The 25,613-nt window shown below is 36.4% G+C and overlaps 3 protein-coding genes across 3 annotated transcripts; 1 reads left to right on the top strand and 2 right to left on the bottom strand.

The window, feature by feature from the left end:
• Positions 1-451: 451 nt before the first annotated feature.
• Positions 452-1,634, bottom strand: LOC141630514 (protein FAR-RED IMPAIRED RESPONSE 1-like). Its single transcript, XM_074443320.1, has 2 exons — positions 1,343-1,634; positions 452-1,131 (listed from the first exon to the last, which is right to left on the bottom strand). The coding sequence occupies exons 1-2, from the start codon at positions 1,632-1,634 to the stop codon at positions 452-454; spliced, it is 972 nt and encodes a 323-aa protein (XP_074299421.1).
• A 12,016-nt stretch (positions 1,635-13,650) lies between these two features.
• LOC141630512 (uncharacterized) lies at positions 13,651-15,021 on the top strand. The gene has a single exon (XM_074443319.1). The coding sequence runs from the start codon at positions 13,651-13,653 to the stop codon at positions 15,019-15,021; it is 1,371 nt and encodes a 456-aa protein (XP_074299420.1).
• A 6,543-nt stretch (positions 15,022-21,564) lies between these two features.
• On the bottom strand, positions 21,565-22,155 carry LOC141630511 (uncharacterized). The gene has a single exon (XM_074443318.1). The coding sequence runs from the start codon at positions 22,153-22,155 to the stop codon at positions 21,565-21,567; it is 591 nt and encodes a 196-aa protein (XP_074299419.1).
• Between the last annotated feature and the right edge of the window lie 3,458 nt (positions 22,156-25,613).

Genomic DNA, 25,613 nt, shown 5'->3' with positions numbered 1-25,613 from the left:
GCAGAACCTATGAATACTCATCCATGTATTGTATAGGTTAATATCCATAAACACGTGTTTCCATTCAAAATCCTGGTAGTTACACCTTCAGCCTTAACAGTTGCATATATAATCCGGGTAGATACGCCAGTAGTTTGTGATATAAAAAGAATAAAAAAAAAAACAAAAAACAAAAAACAAAAAAAAAATGATCAACCATCAAATAAAACATATCAAAAATGAAGTCTCCAATCCTTATGCCATTAATCATTATCTTTGTGCATGTGATCCGCATATCTTTTCGTTGTTCAATCCTGAAACGAATGAGGCCTATCAAAAATTAAAGGTTTCAAATTTAATTAGATACAACAATATTATCCCTTATTCAAATCCCATCTAATTAATTCAAGCTACTATCCATATTCTCTATTAACGAATGCTCCAAAATTAATAGCGTACCTGTATGATGGAATCATGCTCTCCCAGGACAATTCCGACTATCATGGAATCTTAATTCTCCACAAGCATTGCATTTTTTGGGCGCTCTTTTGTGTTCTTTCGCAGCCTTTTCCTTTTGGGATATCATTCTTTTTCCAGACCCCTTTGTCTTTGATTGTATAGGAGGTAAGACAATAACCTCTGTCGGTATTTTTGTTCCTAATAGCATCTCAAGCTCCCTAGTTTTGTTTCTCAACCTATCACCCGTGTTACTACTATTGTTGCATTCAGACGTGCTGCTTTGTGTGTGTATCTTGTCTTTGAAACCTTTAAGAATTCCCATTAATTCATCCACATACTCAGGCTTCTGTTCAGCGAGTGTCACACATGAGAATACTTCGGACCATAGGGTACCAATCTTGTTTCTTCTAACATCTAATGCGTTACAATCATCAATTAAAGTAACAGGCACATTATTACAACAAATCGGCTGACATGTTGCCAATTTGCTCCACCTACTTAATAGATACTGATCTGGAACGTTGTCGAAGCCTTGTTCTTTCAACACATAAAGCGCATGACGGTAAAAAATTCCATTTCTCTCGAACTTTTTGCAGGAGCAATTCAATTTCATCTCATCAGAAATAAAATTAACATAGTAAACCTTATATTTTTCACAATCAATAATGGGAATGTTATCACTTGTAGCAACCCCTACAATTTTAACACCACAGGTAAAACAGACAGCTTTTCACTCATTTTTAAATTCAGAAAATATCCTTAGAGTGTAAAACTCAGAAGCGTGCTTTTCCAAAGGGTGGGGTGTTTCCAAATCAGGGAAGGAGTTTTTTGACTCGGCAATTAATTTGGACTGTTTCCAGCGTTGAGCGTCCATAGCGCTTTCAAACCTCATAAGAAACTCAACCAACGATGAATCCACCGAAAAAGCTATTCTCGGACTCAGATCTGGACGTGGTTCTCATTAGTCCACCCATAAATAAATCCCTGAAATATGCTGGGATCCAAGAAGCCCTTCTGTCAAACATCGTATCTAACCATTCATTGTCGGACAGCCCGTATGAGAAAACAACTGAGCACCACCGTTCCTCAATCTCAGTCGGTTCGATGTCTTCTGCCCAAACACATGAGCACAACTCTTTCATGAAGTTAGTTTCTCTATAGAGCGTAGATCCGATCTTGTCAGGCAGTTTTTTCATGTTATGCCACATGCAATATCTGTGCTGAGTTTTGTTCCGAACACTGCTTTAACTCCTGCTTTTATGCCTCTATCTTGGTCAGTAATTATGCACACAGAATACTTATTACTCATTGCGCTCAGAAAATTCCGAAACAACCATACAAAATCCTCATCAGTCTCTTTTCTTATAAGTCCTGCTCAAAATGTCACACATTTTTTTGTGACGGTCAACTCCCGTGAAAGGTGCAAATATCATTTTATTAAATGTCGTGTCGAAAGATGTCATATCACCAAAGAGACTATAATTTTTTATAGCTATAGGGTCAAACCCTAAAACCCTAGATAGTCGTCCACGATCATCAACATCAAATCAAAGTAGTAAGAACTACACATGGCTTTCTTTTGCATGAAATTCCCAATCATCATTTGAGCATCATACCCTTTAATGAATTTTTTCACATCTCTCCAAAAATTTTTGAAATCCTCGAGTGATGCTCCTACATTTTGATATCCTTTTACGTACTCTTTAAACATCCTAAAGCTCTGCACAGGACCCTTATTCACTTTTGAATTCTCAACAATTATAGTTTTATGTATAAGGGTTAGTTCTCGTGACTCTGTCAAATGCACCATTGTGTTTGGAGTTGAGAGAAGGTGGGTGTGACCTTCATGAAAGTCAGCAATCACATATTATCCTTTATCATTTCTTCGAAGAAAAATCTTTGCACTACATGAAATTCTAGTTCTCTGCCTCTTTTTTACCTTTCCTCTAGGTTTACTTTCACCAGCCTTACTACACACACAATATTTAGTCATCACCACCCCATCTATGTTTCGTTGCGTTGACTTCCTCATTTTAAATCCAGAATTACCAGCATAAGTCTTATAGAATTCTAGTCCATCCTCTAGTTTTTCAAAAACCATACCCACAACAGGTTTCAAATTTGGCGCACATACAGGTATTCTTTCCTTTGAGGTTGGCTCGATGATTGGTGAGCCTGCCTCTATACACACTATACAGTAGAACAGTATGGGTATAAGCAGATAGTTCAAATAACTGGTACGTGACAAATATAATTTCAGGCACCCTAATTAATTCAGAAGCACAAAAAAAAAAAAGAAATTAACACAGAAATTTGCGCCTGTTCGCTGTCATATTGTATCTTTATAAGTGACTACTTTACTGTATACGTCCAAGAGACACTAATCACAATCAAGAACGACGACATGGGTAGAAAGTAAATATTTATTAGGTCACGAATAAGCCTATCCCTTAATTACAATTCTAAATACGCTACTGAAAATCACAACCGCATCAATTATACTAATGGATACGCTAATCATCTATGCAACACTATCTGACTATACATTGGTTAATTAAGGGCTGTTTCGATATTCTATCAGGTACGCTTCTCATAAAAGACAACTGCATCAATTATACTAATATACACGCTATTGAACTACACAGAATACTCAAGTGTATCTACTGATTAAATCAACTCTCCAACATTTTGCAACCCACATACACTAATCAGGCTGGTAATTCGTCTGTTCTTGTCCATCAGACTCATCGTTTTTAAATACCAAACATGCTAATAAATTATGATTGTAATACTACGGTTTTATGAGTCTCTGGGTAGTCTATCGAGTGGGGCTTACTCTGTCGAGTAAGTATGTTTTGGTATACGAAACAATGTTATGTCTGTAGGTTACTCGATCGAGTAGCCTTGGCACTCGATCGAGTAAGCGGCACTCGATCGAGTATGCTACTTGCTCAATCGAGTAAGTTGGTTATCGGGTAATATTTTGACGGGTTTTGTTAATAATGCGAATTAGTATATATAATGCGCCGTTATCTTTCATAAGCACTTTTATTAACCTTATACACTCAAAAAGAGATTGCAAACTACGTTGTTCTCCTCATTCGCATTATTGGCAAATCCCGGAGCTAGAGAGGTCGGATTTCGTTGTTCTTTGCATCATAGTGATCCTTGCGTCAAGGGTAAGATCCACGTACCATTTTTATAGCATTTGGTTGACTTTGTTTAAACCCTAATTTTGGGAATTGGGGGTTTTTATGATTTATTGTGTTGTTAGTAATTGTATGATTATGTGTTAGGAGGAGGATTCGTAGAGTAGAGATTTTAAGACAGCTGTTAAGATCGTCTGCTGTGTGTTTTCATTCCAGGTAGGGTTTTCCCTACTCAGTATTAGTTACATGATATGTGTGGTGATTGTGCTGTAGTTAGTGATTGTTGATTGATTCAGACGGTTGTGATTATATATTGTTGATTGATTCAGACGGCTGTTGATTTTGGTGTTATGGTTATTGTTTATCTGTCTGTATTCTTCGAGGTGCGTCCCTGGCTGAGTGGAGTCACTTGCGGGAGTGGCTTTACGCCCATGATTCGCCTTCTGTGGAACCTGCCACAGAAGGGATGTGCACATTAATGGACTTGAGTTTATCGCTCGATGGAGATGAGCGGGGCTTAGGTGGGAACGGCTGCAGTCCCCTACTTGCGGCGAGGAGTAACCTGTTGCGATGGGTACTCTGGCAGGGCTACACACTTTAGTGTGTAGTCAGTTATGAGGAGTTGATTATGGAGACTGGGATTGATGTGACGATTGAGCTGGTTGTGTACTTGTTCCATTGTGGCATTGTTATTGTTTAATTAGTACTGACCCCGTTAAATGTTTTAAAAACTGTGGTGATCCACTCGGGAGTGGTGAGCAGTTATTGAGCAGGTATGAGCTGATGCGTATGGGATAACTGGGAGGAGTCACCACGATGCAGTTTAGAAGTCTTCCGCTGTGTTGATAGTTTTATAGTCATTTGATAATAGACAGTTTTGGAGACCTTGTATCTCTTTATCAGTTTTGGCTTTTGGCATGTAATCAAATTAAACGTTATTTACTATTTAAATATGTTTCTTAATTGTCTAGTGATTATAATTGCCTTGGGTAACCAAGATGGTAGCACTTCTATGCCTTAAGTGGTCCTGGTAAGGCACTTGGAGTATGGGGGTGTTACAAAATGGTATCAGAGCGACGATCCTGAAACCTGTAACTAATGAATCTAATGAACATAGGGAGTCAATTAAATTGAACCCGGGGTAAAAGTTGTAGGAGCTAATGCAAAGGCTTGGGAGACATCCTAAAGTCGCGAACACGCCCTACAATTTTGAACCGGTCACGTGGGGTATGTGTCGGGATCGTTATGTGCTTATTGTGCTTTGTGTATCTATATAGTAAGGTGTTGTATGAATCGATGGATGCATGCATGTGGAGGATGTGAGATGTGTAGTGAAGAATAATGATGATATGATTATGTATGTTGTTGGTTAAATATCTGAATGGCATGATGGATGATTTATGATCTGGCATAATAAGGAACATGTGATTAGGAATGTTGTGTTGTGTGATTAGGAATGTTGTGTTGTATACGTATATTGTGGTTGCGTAATGTCATATAATGAAGCTATATAATTGTTTTCTGCTATTTCATATGCACATGTTGGATGAATTAATTGGAAAAGATAGAGTGACAATTGCATGAGAATATGAATTTCTTAATTAAGAATATGTTTATGTGACGAATTGGGTTTGTAATGTATTAACATGGAAATAATATTTGTAATGTATGAGTATGTTTTATTTTACAAAAAGTTATAAAGTTAAAGTATGTGGTAGTACATGATTGATAAGTTGAATGTTATATGAGCATGATAGATGTCAATGTCTGGCTTTTGGTAGGTAGTAACATGTGGTTGGGGATAGTGGTTTTACAAGTATCGAGTCAATTTTGTTCACCTTGTTGATGTTTAAGTTGTTTGAAAGAAAAAAATCAAATAGTTATGTCGTCTAATTACAACAAAGTTGTCTTTAAACTGTTATAACTTGAGATGCCTAAATGATATTAATGTGATTCGAATTGGATGTGATAGATTGTTCTTTTACGATTCTAACGATAGGTCACACGCCCAAAACGACCAAGAAACGAGTGAGTTATGAACGTTCTACGAAAACTGGACAGTGCTGAGAAATGCGTAGGGTACTCGATCGAGTGGCCCTAACTCGATCGAGCACCTCTTGGTACTCGATCGAGTAACCCTTACTCGATCGAGTAGCCCCAGTAAATTGTTTTACGTACTTCTGACCTTCACCTACTCGATCGAGTAAGTCACTTACTCGATCGAGTGGCCTGTACTCGATCTAGTGACCCCTGTTTTGGGTCATATGCTTATCCTTTGACTTCGTTGCATATTATGTTTAATTCAAAGGTGTTATTTTGCTTATTTATGCATTGTTTTCCATGTATGTTGGTCTTGATGCGTAAGTTACCCAATATTATGGAGTAGTGAGTGGCTCCTGTGGTGAGTAGGAGTTCGGTGGGAGGACATGAGTTTATATGTGTTGTGATAGATAGTGGAAAAAAGAAAAGGAAGATTGGTATGGTTTATTGAGGCATGAAGCATATTTTGTGAGATGAGATGAGTGATATGATTGTGTGTTGAGTAATGTAAAAGTAAATGAGTGTGGGCAAGGGATGATGTGAGTTTATGGAACGTGAGAATGAAAAGATTGAAATGAGGGACGCAAATGGTGGTAACTTGAGATTCGCAAGGGACTATGGAGAGAGATGGTTAGGAATTGTATTGGTTAAGAATATATGTAATGAAAGATAATTTTAGAGGGATTGAGAAAAGTGGTATATAGTGAACTTAATGGAGATATGGCGCGATGTGGATTTGCAGATAGTGAGTGAGTTTGGGAATTTGTGTTATCAAGAGGTGAAGCTAATGTGTGATTTCCTTGGGCAATTAACGGTATAAAATGAATTTTGATCTCTAGAGATGTAAAAAAGGAGATGCAATTGTTTGAACATTAAACATTGATTCTATGGACAGATTAGTGGCAAGGGTGAGTGATAGCATAATAAGAGCATATCTATGGTAAGAAAGAGGGAGATGATATCGATATAAAATAATGAGATGTGAGTTTTGGAGCAATGAGAAGATAACCGGAGCACTAGAGAGTTAGATAGAAATAATGAAGAGTTGAATTATTAAGGGATTTAATCGTGGGTAAAAGAAAAGAATGAGGGGGTAAAACTAGGAACATGTTCACCGAGGTTATGTGATATAAAAGTAAGGAATCGTCGAGATGTATGATACTATCATGAGGATTTGAGTTTATAGTTATATAGAAGTTCCAGGACAACATGATAATCATGAGTTTCGAGGAAATTAAAGAAAGTAAAAGTTGGGTAAAGAATTTGCACGATATGAGATTTTGGTGGTGAGTCAGGTGACGATACAATTAAGGATGGAATTGGAAATAGTGTTGAGGTGATTTTTGTTGATGTATTTGATGTTCGTCATTTGGGATGATAACCAAAGATAGGAAAGAAACTGTGATGTTTAGAAATGAGTGTAAGAGGCTTGATGTCCGAACGATAGTAGGGTTGAGGGGTTATCACTAATGGTTAAGAGTGATGATAAATAGGAAAAATGGCCATTCTAAAGAGGTTGATTTTATAGAGACCCGATTGATGAGTAGGGTTGTGAGGAAGTATGAGGTGTGGTCTTAAGAGGCGGTTGCTAGTAGTTGAGTACTAGTTGAATTGTTATTCTTGGCAGGAGGTGATGGTTATGCGAATGGGGAAATATGTTATGAGGGGCATATGAGTTAAGCTCAGGCGACAGGTAACCTTTGTTGAGTGGTAACTTACGTGATCAAGATTGACTAGTTGGATGTGATTATGGGTCTAAGATGTATATAAATGTTTGTGTGAGGTTGTGACCTCACGAGAAGCGGTATGGTGTGATAGTTATAATGTTGTTATCTGAATGTTCTGTAATATATGTTGGATACGGTAACTTAATGGAATGATGATCAAAAGTGATAGTTTGGGTGGTCTGACATGACTGGTTATACTTGCATGTGTATTCATGATATATGTTTATTCCGTGAAAAGGTATGGATGGTATGCATGAGATTCTTGTCTGTTATTCCGTATGATATATGGTGTTGTGATCTAGTAAAGCAGTCTTGAGTAAGTTTTTCTTGTCCGAGATGTTATATTGAGTCAGTGTTTATGGGATTGTGTATGTTGTGATGTCTATCGGTATGGTTGTGGTGCCTCGGGTGGTGATCCGGGCACGGTACTTAGTGTTGTGATGTGGGTATTTTCGCACTGCGGTGTGGTTATTGGTGGCGGTGTTGCAATGCCGTCACCGGTTGTGGTGGAGTAGGCGAGATGATTATGATACGAGTATTCGAAAGTACATACCAGTTAAACATAGATTGTTATTTTGTTTGCTGCTGTTCCTTGTGAGTTTTGGTTGAACATGTAGACTGTTTTTTTGTTTGTTGATGTTTCTTACCAGTTTCAGTTTGGGAATGAGGGTAGAGTATGATATGAAAGAGAGTTGTATATGTTTCGTTGTTGTCATGGTATAGTGATATTCTGTTGATGGGACCTAGTTGTGAGTAGTTGTTACAATAATTTTGATCTTGTTTCAAGATGAGGCATCGGTAGTCATAGTCATGGCAAGTGATTCGTAGAACATGTATTGTAATGATCTGAAAGCGGCAGGTGGTTCATAATCTTTTGTTGAGATAGTGAGTGAAGGGTATTGGGAATTGGTGTCATGTTAAGTTATGTATGAGTTTTGCGGTAATGAAAGAAAAGAACTTGAGGATCTAGTGTGAGTGTACGTAACAAGTGTGGATCGTGAGTTATGCTTTTGGCGATATGAGTTTTATATAGTTTATGTAGAGAGGTATGTCATATTACGGGAATGTGGAAGAGTTGAAGTTTTGGGTTAAGCTAAAGATTTTGAGGTATAGGTTAGGTGGTGTGACGAGTGAATTGAAGTATGAGAATTGTTTAAGTAAGAGAGCCTTGGATATATGCATGACGAGTGTTTAGATTATAGGTGGTTATCTTTGAGATGCGGTGGTGATGAGGATAATGAGACCATATAGTTAGGATTTAGTATTAGTGAGTTACGAGGACGTAACATTTATCTTAAGAGCAGATGGATGCGGCAAAGAGAGTTTGATGGTTGTAGATGTTATTGTATATTTGGAAGTTTGAGTCTTAATGGAGAGTAAAGGATGGTTTTCTGTTGTGGTTGATATTGTTAAAGGTCATGATCGTGCTTGTAGTAGTGTGATGACTAGGAGTGCGAGAATATTTCAATAGTGTTGACAGTTGAATGATGATGATTATGAGTTCGATAGTTTTGACAGTTGGAAGATGACGTTATGAGTGTGAGTAAACTTCGAGGACGAAGTTCCTTTTAAGGGTGGTAGAATGTAACATACCGTTTGATGTTTATGAGTGTCTTGATATTGTATTTTCTAGTGGATGATATGTTACGGAGCTAGCAGCGTTTGTGGACGGTAGTTGGTTATGTGTGGAGTTGGTGTCGTGAGAGATTTAATGTGGTAGATATGATATCGTGAGTCATGTTGTGGAAGTAAACATAGTTGGTGGAGTGGGTGTTAAGAGTTCATGTTTTATAGGTTGGGTTTTCGTTTGAGTTCTTAGCTATGTTGTTGTGTCTTGGTCAAGTTAGTATGCTTGTTTTTTATGTATGGGTTGAACTTCGGGGACGAAGTTCTTTTTAAGGAGGGAAGACTGTAATACTACGGTTTTATGAGTCTATGGGTACTCTATCGAGTGGGGCTTACTCTGTCGACTAAGTATGTTTTGGTATACGAAACAGTGTTCTGTCTGTAGGGTACTCGATCGAGTAGCCTTGGCACTCGATCGAGTAAGCGGCACTTGATCGAGTATGTTACTTACTCGATCGAGTAAGTTGGTTATCGAGTAATATTTTGACGGGTTTTGTTAATAATGCGAATTAGTATATATAATACGCCGTTACCTTCATAAACACTTTTATAAACCTTATACACTCAAAAAGAGATTGCAAACTACGTTGTTCTCCCCATTCGCATTTGGTTGACTTTGTTTAAACCCTAATTTTGGGAATTGGGAGTTTTTATGATTTATTATGTTGTTAGTAATTGTATGATTATGTGTTAGGAGGAGGATTCGTAGAGGAGAGATTTTGAGATAGCTGCTAAGGTCGTCTGCTGTGTGTTTGCATTCCAGGTAGGGTTTTCCCTACTCAGTATTAGTTACATGATATGTGTGGTGATTGTGCTGTAGTTAGTGGTTGTTGATTGATTCAGACGGTTGTGATTGTATATTGTTGATTGATTCAGACGGCTATTGATTTTGGTGTTATGGTTATTGTTTATCTGTCTGTGTTCTTCGGGGTGCGTCCCTGGCTGAGTGGAGTCACTTGCGGGAGTGGCTTTACGCCTATGATTCGCCTTATTTGGAACCCGCCATAGAAGGGATGTGCACATTAATGGACTTGGGTTTATCGCTCAATGGAGATGAGCGGGGCTTAGGTGGGAACGGCTGCGGTCCCCCACTGGCGGCGAGGAGTAACCTCTTGCGATGGGTACTCTGGCACGGCTACACACTTTAGTGTGTAGTCAGTTATGAGGAGTTGATTATGGAGACTGGGGTTGATGTGACAATTGAGCTGTTTGTGTACTTGTTCCATTGTGGCATATTTATTGTGTAATTAGTACTAACCCCGTTAAATGTTTTAAAAACTGTGGTGATCCACTCGAGGGTGGTGAGCAGTTATTGAGCAGGTATGAGCTGATGCGTATGAGATAACTGGGAGGAGTCACCACGATGCAGTTTAGAAGTCTTTCGCTGTGTTGATAGTTTTATAGTCTTTTGATAGTAGACAGTTTTGGAGAATTTGTATCTCTTATTAGTTTTGGTTTTTGGCATTTAATCACATTAAACGTTATTTACTATTTAAATATGTTTCTTTATTGTCTGGTTATTATCATTGCCTCGGGTAACCGAGATGGTAGCACTTCCATGCTTTAAGTGGTCCTGGTAAGGCACTTGGAGTATGGGGGTGTTACAATGATCAGCAAGCGAAGTAATTCGTCTTTATATGCTTAAATTAGTATGAATACGCAACAAATATATCGATAGATACATCAATTAGAAGATGACAATGAAACAATTCATAAAAAGGTTATCTCAACCGATTTGCATATGTACATACCTAGATGAGATGATGATTGCGCGATATCATTACTAACAGCTGGAACAATTGCATCAGTATGTTCCCCCAATTCGCTAGAACCCTCGTCATCCATAATTTTCTATGATTGAAATAAAAGAGGAACGCCAATCCAAATCACAAAATCGAATGTGCATGCATCAATCACACAAAATCAATCAGAGAATCTTATAATCGTACATTCATTAGATGATCAACGTCTTTGTTTATGATCAATTTCGTCAATTTTGGCCGCTGTAGTTTATGATATTCGCGGAATTTTTTGATGGTTTTCGCGGGTTTATGATTTGGGGGAAAAGTTATGGAAAGTAGAGAGAGAAAGAGATTTTGGTTTTATGTCAGGTTTAAATACGTCAGGTTTAATCGCGTATACGTATTTTCGTATTATTTCTGTTTTAATCTCTCTGTTGTAGGTCGTTCTCACCGTTTGCACCGAGTGTTCGTTCTCACCGGATCCTGCCTCTCTCTCTCTCTCTCTCTCTCTCTATATATATATATATATATATATATATATATATATATATATATATATATATATAGAGAGAGAGAGAGAGAGAGTAAAGTTCTTATAAGTCTCTTACATCTATTGAGTCTCTTAGTCCTATTATGGGCCTTTGGATGAAAGGGATGGAAGGAGGAGATTGCATCTCAATGAAAGGCTAGAAATGAATCTAGCTAATCTCCTTCCCTAATCATTCCTAAACTCCTCCCTAATTCTAACCCCTTTTCTTTACCCACACCATCATCCCTCACTAATCATTCAGTTTCATACCTTTCATTTCCTCTCATTCTCTCTAAATAACAAAACCAAAATAAAAAAATAAAACCCAAATAAAACCCAAATAAAACCAAAAAAATCACCTCATCCCCCCACTCACTTCAAACCTGACACCTACCAACAGCCCTCCAGACCACCGTCCTGACCACCACCACCACCACGACTGCAACGGCCACCACCATTGCACCTCCTCCTGTGTTCTTCTCCTTCGCACCACCAATGGCCACCACCACCGGTTCTACTCACTGCCTTCGTCCTTCCTCCGTCCCTCCTCTCAAACCACCGGCTACCACGCACACCACTATCCTCCTGGCGTCACAACCCTAGATTTGACGAGATTCAGACCACCCACATACCCCGCGACCCTCTTCCTCACCGCCTCCCCCTCCTTCCTCCTTTTTTTTATAAAAAAAACGACATTCTTCAACCGCGACCCACGACCTGCTTCAACCGCCACCGCGACCGCCTCCTCATCCTCTTTCCGCCTTTTTTTTCTTTTTTTTTCACCATATTTTCAGATCTCTTTGTTGTGTTTACTGTTAAAACAAGATCTCATTTTTTATTTTTTTTATTTCGGTTTTTTATTTTATTTATTTCAATCCATTTTATTTAGTTTGTTGTTGGTGGTCGTTTGTTCGTTGTTGTGTGTTGGATTTCGGGAGGCTCGGCTTTCAGATCTATAATCATATTTTTCAAATATCGGTTTTTTTTTCAGATTTGTTATTTAAAATCTCGTCTTATTATTATATTGTCTTGTTTTATATTTTACATATCTCGCCTTGTTAATATCCGTCTTGTTATATATATTTGCCAATTTTCGTATTTAAAATTTTGTCTTGTTATTGTGTGATTTTGGATCTATTAAAATTACAATTTTTCCTGTTAAAATTACACTTTTTTCTGTTAAAATTACACTTTTTTTGTTAAAATTACACTTTTTATCGATAAAATTACACTTTTTTCTGTTAAAATTACACTTTTGTTAGCTAAAATTACACTTTTGTTGCTTAAAATTACACTTTTGTCTGTTAAAATTATACTTTTTTCTGTTAAAATTACACTTTTTTCCTTTACAATTACACCTTTTCCTGTTAAAATTACACTTTTTCTTGTTAAAATTACACTTTTTTTCTGTTAAAGTTACGATTCTTGGACTAAAGTTAGATTCTTGGACTAAAGTTAGATAGACTAATTAGGACAATTTGGACTAACTAATTTGGACTATTTGGACAATTTGGACTACTTGGACAATTTGGACTAGCTAATGGAGTTATTAGTAATTAAGACGATTTGGACTAAAGACTAAAGTTACACAAATTTGGACTAAAATTATACAATTTGGACTAAAATTACTCAATTTGGATTAAATTTCGACTATTTACGACTAAATTTGGACTAAAAATACAATATTTACGACTAAATTTGGACTAAAATTATACCATTTTGGACTGAAAATACAAAATTTGGACTAAAAATACACTATTTGGACTAAAAATACACTACTTACAACTAAATTTGGATTAAAGTTACACAATTCATTTATTTTGAGTCATTGATATTGTGCAATTTCAATCATTGTCCATTAAAGTGTAACGTTAATACATTGATAGTGTATACTTCCTCCCATCCACTCCAATGGTAACATGGGGTGTTTCACATGTTTTAAGAAAAGGTGGGAAAAGGGAGGGTATTTGTGTCATACAACTAAAGTATTAAGAAAAGGTGAAAGTGATAAAGTGAAGATTATAGGGAAAAATTAGCTTAATTTCACTGCCAACAAATCTTACAAAGTTGAGTGAAAGTACAAGTTACTTTACAAATTGGAAGAAAGTACAACTCCAAAGTTACTTTACAAATTGGAAGAAACTAAACTTTCCTGCCAAAATTTCAACTTTGCGCCAAAAACCAAAAATTACAAATTTTCATTACAAATTTACAACTTGAAAGTACAAATCTCAGCATTCTTTAGCATTCTTTATACACTTCTCTGCCAACTTCCATATTCTTCCATATTCTCTGCCAAACTTTCATATTCTGCCATAACACACAAAAAAAAAAAGCAAACTTAAAATATCTTCTACAAGAACAATAAATACAATTAACATTTTAATCAAATTTCTAAAATGGGAAAGACTAACCTGAAGGACGATGAAAAGGACGGCATTGCACATTTCTTGCTTGTGAATTCTGAGAACTTGGTCTCCATGAAGGGCAAAATTTCAGAAGCTGCCCGGAAGTGGAACGTTACAAGGAAGACGGTATGGCTATGGTGGACTCGAGCAAAGAAAAAAATAGCTGATGGTGAGATGATTCACTTGCCATCAGGCAGGTTAGGCAACACAAACAATCCAAAAATCATCATTGACAAGGAGAGACTAAAGAGCATACCAAAGAAAAATCGTGCCTCAATCGAAAAACTTGCAAAAAAACTTGGAGTTGGATATGGAACTGTCCAACGTTGGGTTAAGGCGGGTATAGTAAAAAAGCATACCAATGCAATACACCCAAGCCTAACTGATTCAAACAAACTAGAAAGACTCATATTTTCTCTTGCATCAACATTTGTTGACATGACTCAAAACAAGATCAAGTTCAAAGGCATGTCACTACAAGTTCACATGGACGAGAAATGGTTCTACATAACTAGAACAACGGAGCGATACTACATTATCCCGGAAGAGGATGTGCCATATCGAGCTTGCCAATCAAAGAGATTCATAACTAAGGTTATGTTCATGTGTGCGGTCACTAGACCCGTGTATGGGGATAATGGTGAAATGATTTTTGATGGAAAAATTGGGATTTTTCCTTTTATAGAGGAAATACCAGCAGTGAGAAACAGCATAAATAGGCCGGCTGGCACATTAGAAACCAAGCCAACCAACTCAATAACGAAAGAAGTAATCAAAGGCTGCCTAATTCAGAAGATAATACCAGGAATCAAGGCGAAATGGCCGCAAAATGCAAGTAAAGACATATTCATTCAACAAGATAACGCTAGACCTCACATTAAAGACAATGATCCTAAGTTTAGAGCTGCTGCCAACTCAGACGGTTTTAACATTCATTTGGTTTTTCAACCACCAAATAGTCCTGATTTAAATATCAATGACTTGGGATTTTTTAGTGCATTGCAAACTCTCCAACATGAAAAGGCAGCCAACACAGTTCTTGAATTGGTAAAAAATGTGGAGGACGCTTTTGTTGAACTTCATCCAAAAAAGCTAAACTTCAATTTTCTTACTCTACAAACAATTATGGTGGAGATTATGTTAACCAAAGGGCACAACAACTTTACCATACCTCATATGAGGAAAAGAGTTTTAGAAAGACTGGGTACACTCCCAACAGATCTCATTGTTGATGAGATAATGGTGAGAGAATGTTTGCAGTACTTAGATGATCAAGGACAAGGGGCTGCCCTTGATTATCTAAGACTAAAGTTGACCAATTTACCTCAAATGGTGGAGGTTACAGAAGATGTTATGCAGTAGTGAAGATACGTGATGGAAGCATGATGAAGACAAGTGGAGACGCATTATTTTGAAGAGACGCAACACTTTTTGAAAAACTGCATAAAAGAGTGAAGTATGATTGAAGGTAAATGCAGTAGGTTATTTATGCATTTTTATTTTGAACATTGAAGTCCAATGTTACAATGTTTATGAAAGAAACATTGTCAAATTGTTTAATTCCTAAACATTGTCAGATTATGCAATATGTAACGAATGTTTTTTAAGTTTTTAAGTTTTCATATCAGAACTATTTGATCATATTATTCATAGTATTTGGTCATCATAGTTGACAGCAGCTACGAGGCTCTCAGGAGGGACTTGTTCCTCTCATCATTGAGCTTCGGTTGGTCATTTAGTGCCGCCTTAACCAAGATTGGGGTGGCATCTCAAATGACCAATGCTCATTTAGTGCCGCCAAAACCTGCCACTAACTAGAGTGACATAAATATGATCATTGATTGGGTGCAAAGCAATGATCTTGTTTAGCCTTCTTCAATAGTTAGTGAGGGGTGGCATGAAAATGGCATCTTTTTAGGAACGACTACCAACACCAACAGCTAACAAAAAAATCCCCTCATATAAAAATCATAGGGTCAGACTTATAAAATCAGAATCAGGTAAACCAGCGGCGTAAGACGAAATCAAGTACTAACAACATACCACCAGCAACAATAGTCAATAAAGTCTCTAAAAGCCAACAAATTACCAACACCAACAGCAACAACTAACCATTTAAACATCATGGGTCAGATTTATAAAATCAGAATCAGGTAAACCAGCGGCGTAAGACGAAATCAAGTACTAACAGCATACCACCAGCAACAATAGTCACTTAAGTCTCTAAAAGCCAACAAATTACCAACACCAACAGCAACAACTAACCATTTAAACATCATGGGTCAGATTTATAAAATCAGAATCAGGTAAACCAGCGGCGTAAGACGAAATCAAGTACTAACAGCATACCACCAGCAACAATAGTCAATAAAGTCTCTAAAAGCCAACAAATTACCAACACCAACAGCAACAACTAACCATTTAAACATCATGGGTCAGATTTATAAAATCAGAATCAGGTAAACCAGTGGCGTAAGACGAAATCAAGTACTAACAGCATACCACCAGCAACAATAGTCAATAAAGTCTCTAAAAACCAACAAATTACCAACACCAACAGCAACAACTAACCATTTAAACATCACGGATCAGACTTATAAAATCAGAATCGGGTAAACCAAATGGCGTAAGACGAAATCAAGTACTAATAGCATACCACCAGCAACAATAGTCAATAAAGTCTCTAAAAGCCAACAAATTACCAACACCAACAGCAACAACTAACCATTTAAACATCATGGGTCAGATTTATAAAATCGAATCGTGTAAACCAAATGCGTAAGACGAAATCAAGTACTAACAGCATACCACCAGCAACAATAGTCAATAAAGTCTCTAAAAGCCAACAAATTACCAACACCAACACCAACAACTAACCATTTAAACATCATGGGTCAGATTTATAAAATCAGAATCAGGTAAACCAGCGGCGTAAGACGAAATCAAGTACTAACAGCATACCACCAGCAACAATAGTCAATAAAGTCTCTAAAAGCCAACAAATTACCAACGCCAACAGCAACGACTAACCATTTAAACATCATGGGTCAGATTTATAAAATCAGAATCAGGTAAACCAGCGGCGTAAGACGAAATCAAGTACTAACAGCATACCACCAGCAACAATAGTCAATAAAGTCTCTAAAACCAACAAATTACCAACACCAACAGCAACAACTAACCATTAAAACATCACGGATCAGACTTATAAAATCAGAATAAGGTAAACCAGCGGCGTAAAACGAAATCAAGTACTAACAGCATACCACCAGCAACAATAGTCAATAAAGTCTCTAAAAACCAACAAATTACCAACACCAACAGCAACAACTAACCATTTAAACATCACGGATCAGACTTATAAAATCAGAATCAGGTAAACCAGCGGCGTAAGACGAAATCAAGTACTAATAGCATACCACCAGCAACAATAGTCAATTAAGTCTCTAAAAGCCAACAAATTACCAACACCAACAGCAACAACTAACCATTTAAACATCATGGGTCAGATTTATAAAATCAGAATCAGGTAAACCAGCGGCGTAAGACGAAATCAAGTACTAACAGCATACCACCAGCAACAATAGTCAATAAAGTCTCTAAAAGCCAACAAATTACCAACACCAACACCAACAACTAACCATTTAAACATCATGGGTCAGATTTATAAAATCAGAATCAGGTAAACCAGCGGCGTAAGACGAAATCAAGTACTAACAGCATACCACCAGCAACAATAGTCAATAAAGTCTCTAAAAGCCAACAAATTACCAACACCAACAGCAACGACTAACCATTTAAACATCATGGGTCAGATTTATAAAATCAGAATCAGGTAAACCAGCGGCGTAAGACGAAATCAAGTACTAACAGCATACCACCAGCAACAATAGTCAATAAAGTCTCTAAAAACCAACAAATTACCAACACCAACAAAGAACAACTAACCATTTAAACATCACGGATCGACTTATAAAATCGAATCGGGTAAACCAAATAGGCGTAAGACGAAATCAAGTACTAACAAAGATACCACCAAAGAACAATAGTCAATAAAGTCTCTAAAAACCAACAAATTACCAACACCAACAGCAACAACTAACCATTTAAACATCACGGATCAGACTTATAAAATCAGAATCAGGTAAACCAGCGGCGTAAGACGAAATCAAGTACTAACAGCATACCACCAGCAACAATAGTCAATAAAGTCTCTAAAAACCAACAAATTATCAACACCAACAGCAACAACTCATGAACAAAACCACCTTCATAAACAAAACCAAACTAAATCAAAACACAACACATCGAAAAATAGAACCACAAATCAAAAATTAGGGATGCATTGATAACCATTTCGCTTTTAAAAGAGGGAAAAGGGCACGAAACCTGGGTAGAAAACAACACATCATCTCAAATGCATCTTTATTCTTAGGAAGATCATAATCGATGAATTTGTAGTTAGGATCATCATAACCCGCAGGAACAAAGTCTAGAGTGTCAAGAACAACTTCAGCAAGTACATGAGGAGCTCGAGCCGCTTCTAGTGATGCAATAAACCCAAGAGAAGGATCGGGTAAATAATCATACTCAGGAGTTTCTGGAACCTCAGTTTCAGGAGTTTCCGGAACCTCAGTTCCCAGATCATATGGATCAAACGAGTAGGGTACATGTTCATTCGAAAGAAGAGAGTCGTCATGATAACCGGAACCACAATCACAATCTGAACCACAATCAATACCATGACGATCCATCTTTATACCAGATCTGATTATTTAATTAATTGATTGATGAGAATAAGAAGATGAATATGATTGGGCGGAATGAGTTTTGACGATGAAGATGACAGAATAATTAGGGTTTTCGTGATTGAGATTTGAACGAGAGAAAGAGAGTTTTGACGATGAAGATGAAGATGAATTGGGCGGAATGAGTTTTGACGATGAAGATGAAGATGATTGGGCGGAATAAACGATAAAGATGATGATTGAGAGATGGGTTGGTGGGGGATATAGGGAGTTTTGAAAGATGAAATAAAGTTGAGTGAATGGTTTTGGGTGGGATAATTAGGGAGTGGGTGGGTAGAGTAAATGGGTTTAGGTGGGTTGGTGAGTGGGTTGGTGAGTGTTTAATGTAGGTTAGTGGGTACAATTAATGAAATTAGACAATGGCATTTTCTGTAATTAAAATGTGCAAATGAGGGTAATTTGGTCAAGTTTTTTGCTAAAAAGGGAATGGGTAGTTTGGAGTGGATGGTCCGTTTATAGTAACTGTAACCTTTGGAGTGGATGGGAGGAAGTATCTTTCATCATTTGATGAGTGTAATTTTAGTCCATAAAAGTATAATTTTAGTCTAAAAAAGTGTAATTTTAGTCCACAAATGTGTAACATTAATCCACAAATGTGTAACTTTAGTTTACAAAAGTGTAATTTCAGTCCAAAATGGTGTAATTTTAGTCCAAATTATGTAATTTTAGTCTATTAGTCAGTCTAAATAGTCCAAATTAGTCAAAATTAGTTAGTCCAAATTAGTCTACCTTTAGTCCAAGAGTGTAACTTTAGTCATTGAAAGGATAACCTTTAAAAGAAAAAAGTGTAACTTTAACAGTAAAAAGTGTAATTTTAACAGAAAAAAGTGTAACTTTAACAGAAAAAAGTGTAATTTTAATGGAATAAAGTGTAATTTTAACAAAAAAAGTGTATTTTTAATAGGAAAAAAAGTGTCATTTTAACGAAAAAAAGTGTAATTTGAACGGAAAAAAGTGTAATTTTAACGGAAAAAGTGTAATTTTAACGGTAAAAAATGTAATTTTAACAGAAAAAAGTGTAATTTTAACGGGAAAAAGTGTAATTTTAACTGAAAAAGTAATTTTAATAGATCCTAAATCACACAATACCAAGACAAAATTTTAAATACGAAAATCGGCAAATATATATAATAAGACGGATATTAACAAAGCGATATCAACAACAAAAAAGTAAAAAATGAGATTTGAAAAATCAAATCTGAAAAATGGTAAAACAAATCAAAGATCTAGTGAAAAAAAAGTAAACAATGAGATTTCATAATTAATAGATTTGGTACTAAAATCAAACTATAATTTATAAGAATGCCAATAACCGGAAAAAAAAAAAGACCAAAACATCAAAATTGAAAAAAAAAACGAAAATGAAAAAAAAAACGGTCAATGAAAATTGATCTATTTTAGTAGATCTAAGATTAAAATAAAAAAACTCACAAATTTGAAACAATATTATATAGCAAGACGATATTTGAGGAAAAAAACAACAAAAAAATAAAAACAACACCAAGATTAAAATTAAAACATCAAGTTTTTTTTTTTAAAAAAAAAAAGAAAAAAATTGACGTCGTGGCAGCGGTGGTGGTGGCGGCTGTGGTGGTTTCCGTTTGGTGGTGGTAGGTGGATGGTAAATGAGGAATAGATGAGTAAATGATTTATTTGGATTTTTTGGGTTTTTTATTTGTTTGGTTTTTTGGGTTTTTTTTCTTGGATTAATGTAGTTAATGAGAAAATTAGAGGAAGATGGCAAAATTAGAGCATTAACCTTAATTTTTTTTGTTCTCATCTTAGCCCTCCATTTCCAAGATCCAATGGCCCATAATGGGACTTATGGAGAGGAGGACTCATTTGATCCTATATATATATATATATATATATATATATATATATATATATATATATATATATATAAGAAGGATCAAGTGAGTCCACCCAAATTCATTGAGTCCATAAGTCCTCTTAAGAGCCATTGAAAAGATAGGATGGAGAGTTGAGATTGAAGGGGAAAAGGGAGGGATTAATGCTAAATGGAGGGGATTGAAGCTAATTAATCACTTTCCCTCACTCCCTCCACTAATCAACCACTAATTTTACTATATAACATTTATTTTTCACTCACTTCTCTCTTATCTCACACAATTATCATTCCTCTCATCCCTCTAAAAACCAAAAAAATTCAATTCCTCTCAAAATTCCAACAAAATCAAAAACCAAATAATTCAAGAAAAATCAAAAAAAAAAATCCCCCTCATTCACTAATTATCCTCTCAGTCATCACCCACCACCACCACAGCACACCACCACCACCCACACACCCGCCACCTCAACATCACCGTCACCACCCACCGCCACCTCTCTTTCCAGATTCACCACAACCACCCCACAACTGCCGCCACCAACAACTCGCACTACTGCCGCCTTTTCAGATCCACCACAACCACCTCACTACAACCACCACTGCCTCACGACCACCCCACCACAAATACCTCACGACAACCACCACAACCTCACGACCACCCCACGACAACCACCACTACCTCACCACCATCCCACGACAACCACAACCACAACCACAACCACAACCACAACCACCTCCAGATCCGAGCCCCACACCTCCAACAGCCCAACCACCTCCCTTCCTTTCACCAACCGACCACCCCTACCCGCCATTCTCGCAAGTCACAACCCGACACCACCATATCTCCACTCTTTTTTGCAGATATGGGCCGCACTGATCATGCACCACCACGCCGCTCTCACCACGCACCACCACGCACCACCACGCCGCATAGTGCCGCCCACCCCCTTCTCATCTCTTTATTTTTGTGTGCAGATTTATAGAGTTTAGTGTTTGTGTTTGTTTGCTTTGACCATTGTCATTTAGTGTTTATAGAGTAGTGTTTGTCGTTTGTTTGCTGACTTTGCTCTGAGGTTTTGTATTTATATTTCTTTTTTTTTTTTTTTTTTTTTTTTTTTTTTTTTTTTTGCAGAGAAAGCTTAGGATTGTCATTATAAATAGGAGTAAAGTACAAATCCTATGGCCTATGTCTACAAAGGAGACTAGTGTAGTCCCCTACAAAAACAAACAAAATAGCCAAAGTACCTAGGTCCAGTTTACATCCTCATCCACCTTGAAATGGATATGTAACAACCTATTATAAACTACAAACTTGACTTCAGAAAATAGTTGTCCAATAGATTTCTTGCCACCATTGAAAATACGAGAATTCCTTTCCTGCCAAAGAGTATAAATCGTAGCAAGCAGAGCACATCGACAAGCCCGCTTCCAAGAATTTTTACCTCTGACATGGGTCTTGTACCAAGTGATTATCCGCGGTAAAGAGCAAGAAACTGTACCTAGCTTCAACCAGCAAGAGATGGACTTCCAAAGCTTAGCTGAAAACGGGCAGAGGAAGAAGAGATGATTATGGTCTTCAAGAGCTGCCTCACACAAAGGGCATCTGTTGATAATCACAAGCCCTCGCCTGTTAAGATTGTCAATAGTAGGCAAGCAATCCTGAACAGCAAGAAGACTGATGATCATATGCTTAGGCATACAAAGTGTGTCTCCCAAAATTGAAGCCCACCTACCAGGAGCTTTCCTGCCCCTGACCAGATCATAAATGGTAGACCCAGGAAAGGTCCCCATAATGTCTCCCTGAATGACCAATTTAGCATCCTCTAGAGTACCCATTCTTCCAATGAACCAGTCTCTGACCTTGATCAGGTTAGACCAGTACCAGGAATCATTGCTTCTAGGTGTGATAAGCCATACGTCTGCACTCTGGAGCACATAAGCATGCACCCATTGCACCCAGAGGCTCTGAGGTTGATTGTGAAGCTTCCAAAGCCATTTCAGAGTCGTACTTTGTTCCGGTAAGCACCTCCTTAATATCTATGCCTCCCTCAGCTCTAGGATAGCAGAAACTATCCCAACTTTTAAACAACATACGCCTAGAATCACTGTCATAGCCCCAAAAAAACCTACGACAAAGCTGGTGAATCCTCTTAACAATACCCTGAGGGAGTAAGATGCTAGCCCCCCAGAAGTTTTGCAAGCCAAAAATGACAGAATTAATGAGCCGTGCCTTCCCCGCATAGCTAAGAGAGTGGTTAGCCCAATGGGTTAGTCTCTTAGCAATTTTATCCAATAGTGGTTGAAACATAGATTGAGTAAGCCTAGCAGGGAATAAGGGGATGCCTAGGTACCTGAAAGGAAACTCCCCTTGAGTGAAGCCAGTAGCATTGAGAATAGCATCAATAACCACCTGATTAACCCCTCCAAAATAAAGACAAGATTTTAAGGGGTTAGCCCTTAAACCAGAATAACCAGCAAAAATGTCCAAACAGCTAGCCACAGCAGTCACAGATGGGACATCTCCTCTAGTAAACACAAGGAGGTCGTCAGCAAACACCAAATGGGTAAGTTTTAACTTGACACATTTAGGGTGGTAAGAGAAGCCAGGGTAAGCAACCAATTTCTGAGCAGTACTGTGAGAGGACTTCCATGCATAGGACAAAGAGGTAAGGAGATAGGGGATCTCCTTGCCTAAGCCCTCGTTTACCAGGGAAAAAGCCTTCCACTTTTCCATTGATGTTCATAGAGTAATGGGTTGAAGTGATACCACCCAGGACCCAATGGATAAATTTCATAGGGAACCCAAAGCCTACAAGAGATCTCTCAAGAAATTGCCAACTTACAGAGTCAAAAGCTTTCCGTATGTCTACATTAAGGATACATCTTGGAGTGAGGTAAGCCCTGTTATATTTATGAGTAAGCTCATGGGCCAAAAGGGAATTATCAAAGAGATCCCTCCCATGGACAAATGCTGCCTGCTCAGGTCCAACAATAGTCCCCAAAACAGTTCTTATTCTGTTGGCTAAAACCTTACTCACCGTTTTGTAGAAGGTGGTACAACAGGAGATATGCCTAAAATCACCAACAGTCTTGGGAATAGGCAGCTTAGGGACTAAAGTAATAAGAGTAGAGTTAGCAGCTTTTGGCATTATACCCCTCTCAAAATTGTTGTTTGTTGTTTATATTTTTTCACTAATCTCGTGTAAATCTAAAAAAACACAATTTATTAAAGTTACATTCATCTTTCAGATTTACACTGGTATTTTATTAAATCTACATTCGTAGATCTAATAAATATATAGTAGTTTAAATCTACTTTTATTTTTAGATCTATAAAATAGATATTTAGTCTTTTTAAGATCTGTTTTTGTTAATCGTTGGTGTTATTGTTATTGTTCCAGATTTATACTCGTATTTTTTTACATTTACACTTGTATTTCTTTACATTTACACTCATATTTCTTTACATTTACACGCATTTCTCAGATTTATACTCACAATTTTTTACATTGACATTCATATTTCTTAACATTTACACTCATATTTCTTTATATTTACACTCGTAAATCTTAACATTTACACTTGTATTTGTGTACATTTACACTCATATTTCTTAACATTTACACTCATATTTGTTTACATTTACACTCATAAATCTTAACATTTACACTTGTATTTGTGTACATTTACACTCATATTTCTTAACATTTACACTCATATTTCTTTACATTTACACTCATAAATCTTAACATTTACACTTGTATTTGTGTACATTTACACTCATATTTCTTAACATTTACACTCATATTTCTTTACATTTACACTCGTATATCTGAACATTTACACTCGTTTAATTTATATATATTTGGACTCATATTTTCGTGGATATGAGTTGGTGGTGGAGGACGGCGTTGGTGGTGTTTGTTGGGAGTCGGACTAAAGTTTTAATCGTAAAAGGACCAAAGTTACACTTATAAGGGACTAAAGTCACACTCAAAGGACCAAATTTACACTCTTAAACCTTCAAATTTACACTTAAAATACTACATTTACACTCGTAAAACATCACATTTACACTTGTAAAATGTTAAAAAAATATAAATTCAAAATTTCCGTCACAAAAAATCAAATTTACACTCTTCAAATGTTACACTTACACTCGGAAAACATCACATTTACACTTGTAAAATGTTAAAATTATATAAATTCAAAATTTTCGTCACAAAAAAATCAAATGTACACTCTTAAAATGTTACATTTACACTCGTAAAACATCAAATTTACACTTGTAATATGTTAAAATTATATAAATTTAAAATTTCCGTCACAAAAAATCAAATTTACACTCTTAAAATATTACAATTACACTCGTAAAACATCACTTTTACACTTGTAAAATGTTAAAATTATATAAATTCAAAATTTCCGTCACAAAAAATCAAATTTACACTGTTAAAATGTTACATTTACACTCGTAAAACATCACATTTACACTTGTAAAATGTTAAAATTATATAAATTCAAAATTTTTGTCACAAAAAATCAAATTTACACTCTTAAAATGTTACATTTACACTCGTAAAACATCACATTTACACTTGTAAAATGTTAAAATTATATAAATTCAAAATTTCCGTCACAAAAAATCAAATTTACAATCTTAAAATGTTACATTTACACTCATAAAACATCACATTTACACTTGTAAAATGTTAAAATTATATAAATTCAAAATTTCCTCACAAAAAATCAAATTTACAATCTTAAAATGTTACATTTACACTCGTAAAACATCACATTTACACTTGTAAAACTCATACAACATTAAATTTACACTTCTGAAATCTGAAACTCAAAACTGATTAATTAAGGGCTAGAGAGAGAAAGAAAAATTAATTAGTGTATAGAAATTTGATTGATGGTAATTTTCAATCTCAACCACCCATCTCAATCTAACCATCCACATTTTTTACCTTTTCTTTTTAGTAGCCCTTAATCAAATTCATCTCAACCATCCATTGAGTCCATCCAATGGCTCTTAGAGGGACTTATGGACTCAATGACACATGTTGGACTCATTAGAACTCCTCTCTCTCTCTCTCTATATATATACATATATATACACATATATATATATAGGAATGGGATCATTTGAGGATACACTATCTTTTTTAGGATTGAGGATTGTGTTACAATATTAGAAGTTCTTCAATACAATATCACAGGTTATTCGATAAAATATCACACACAAAAAACACCTGTGCAAAAAAAAAAAAAAAAAACTTTTAAAAAAA

The sequence above is a fragment of the Silene latifolia genome, chromosome Y (genome assembly GCF_048544455.1).
Source record: "Silene latifolia isolate original U9 population chromosome Y, ASM4854445v1, whole genome shotgun sequence".
NCBI lineage: Eukaryota > Viridiplantae > Streptophyta > Magnoliopsida > Caryophyllales > Caryophyllaceae > Silene > Silene latifolia.
Note: the sequence above shows the minus strand (reverse complement) of the source record. Positions and strands in the feature narration are given on the sequence as shown.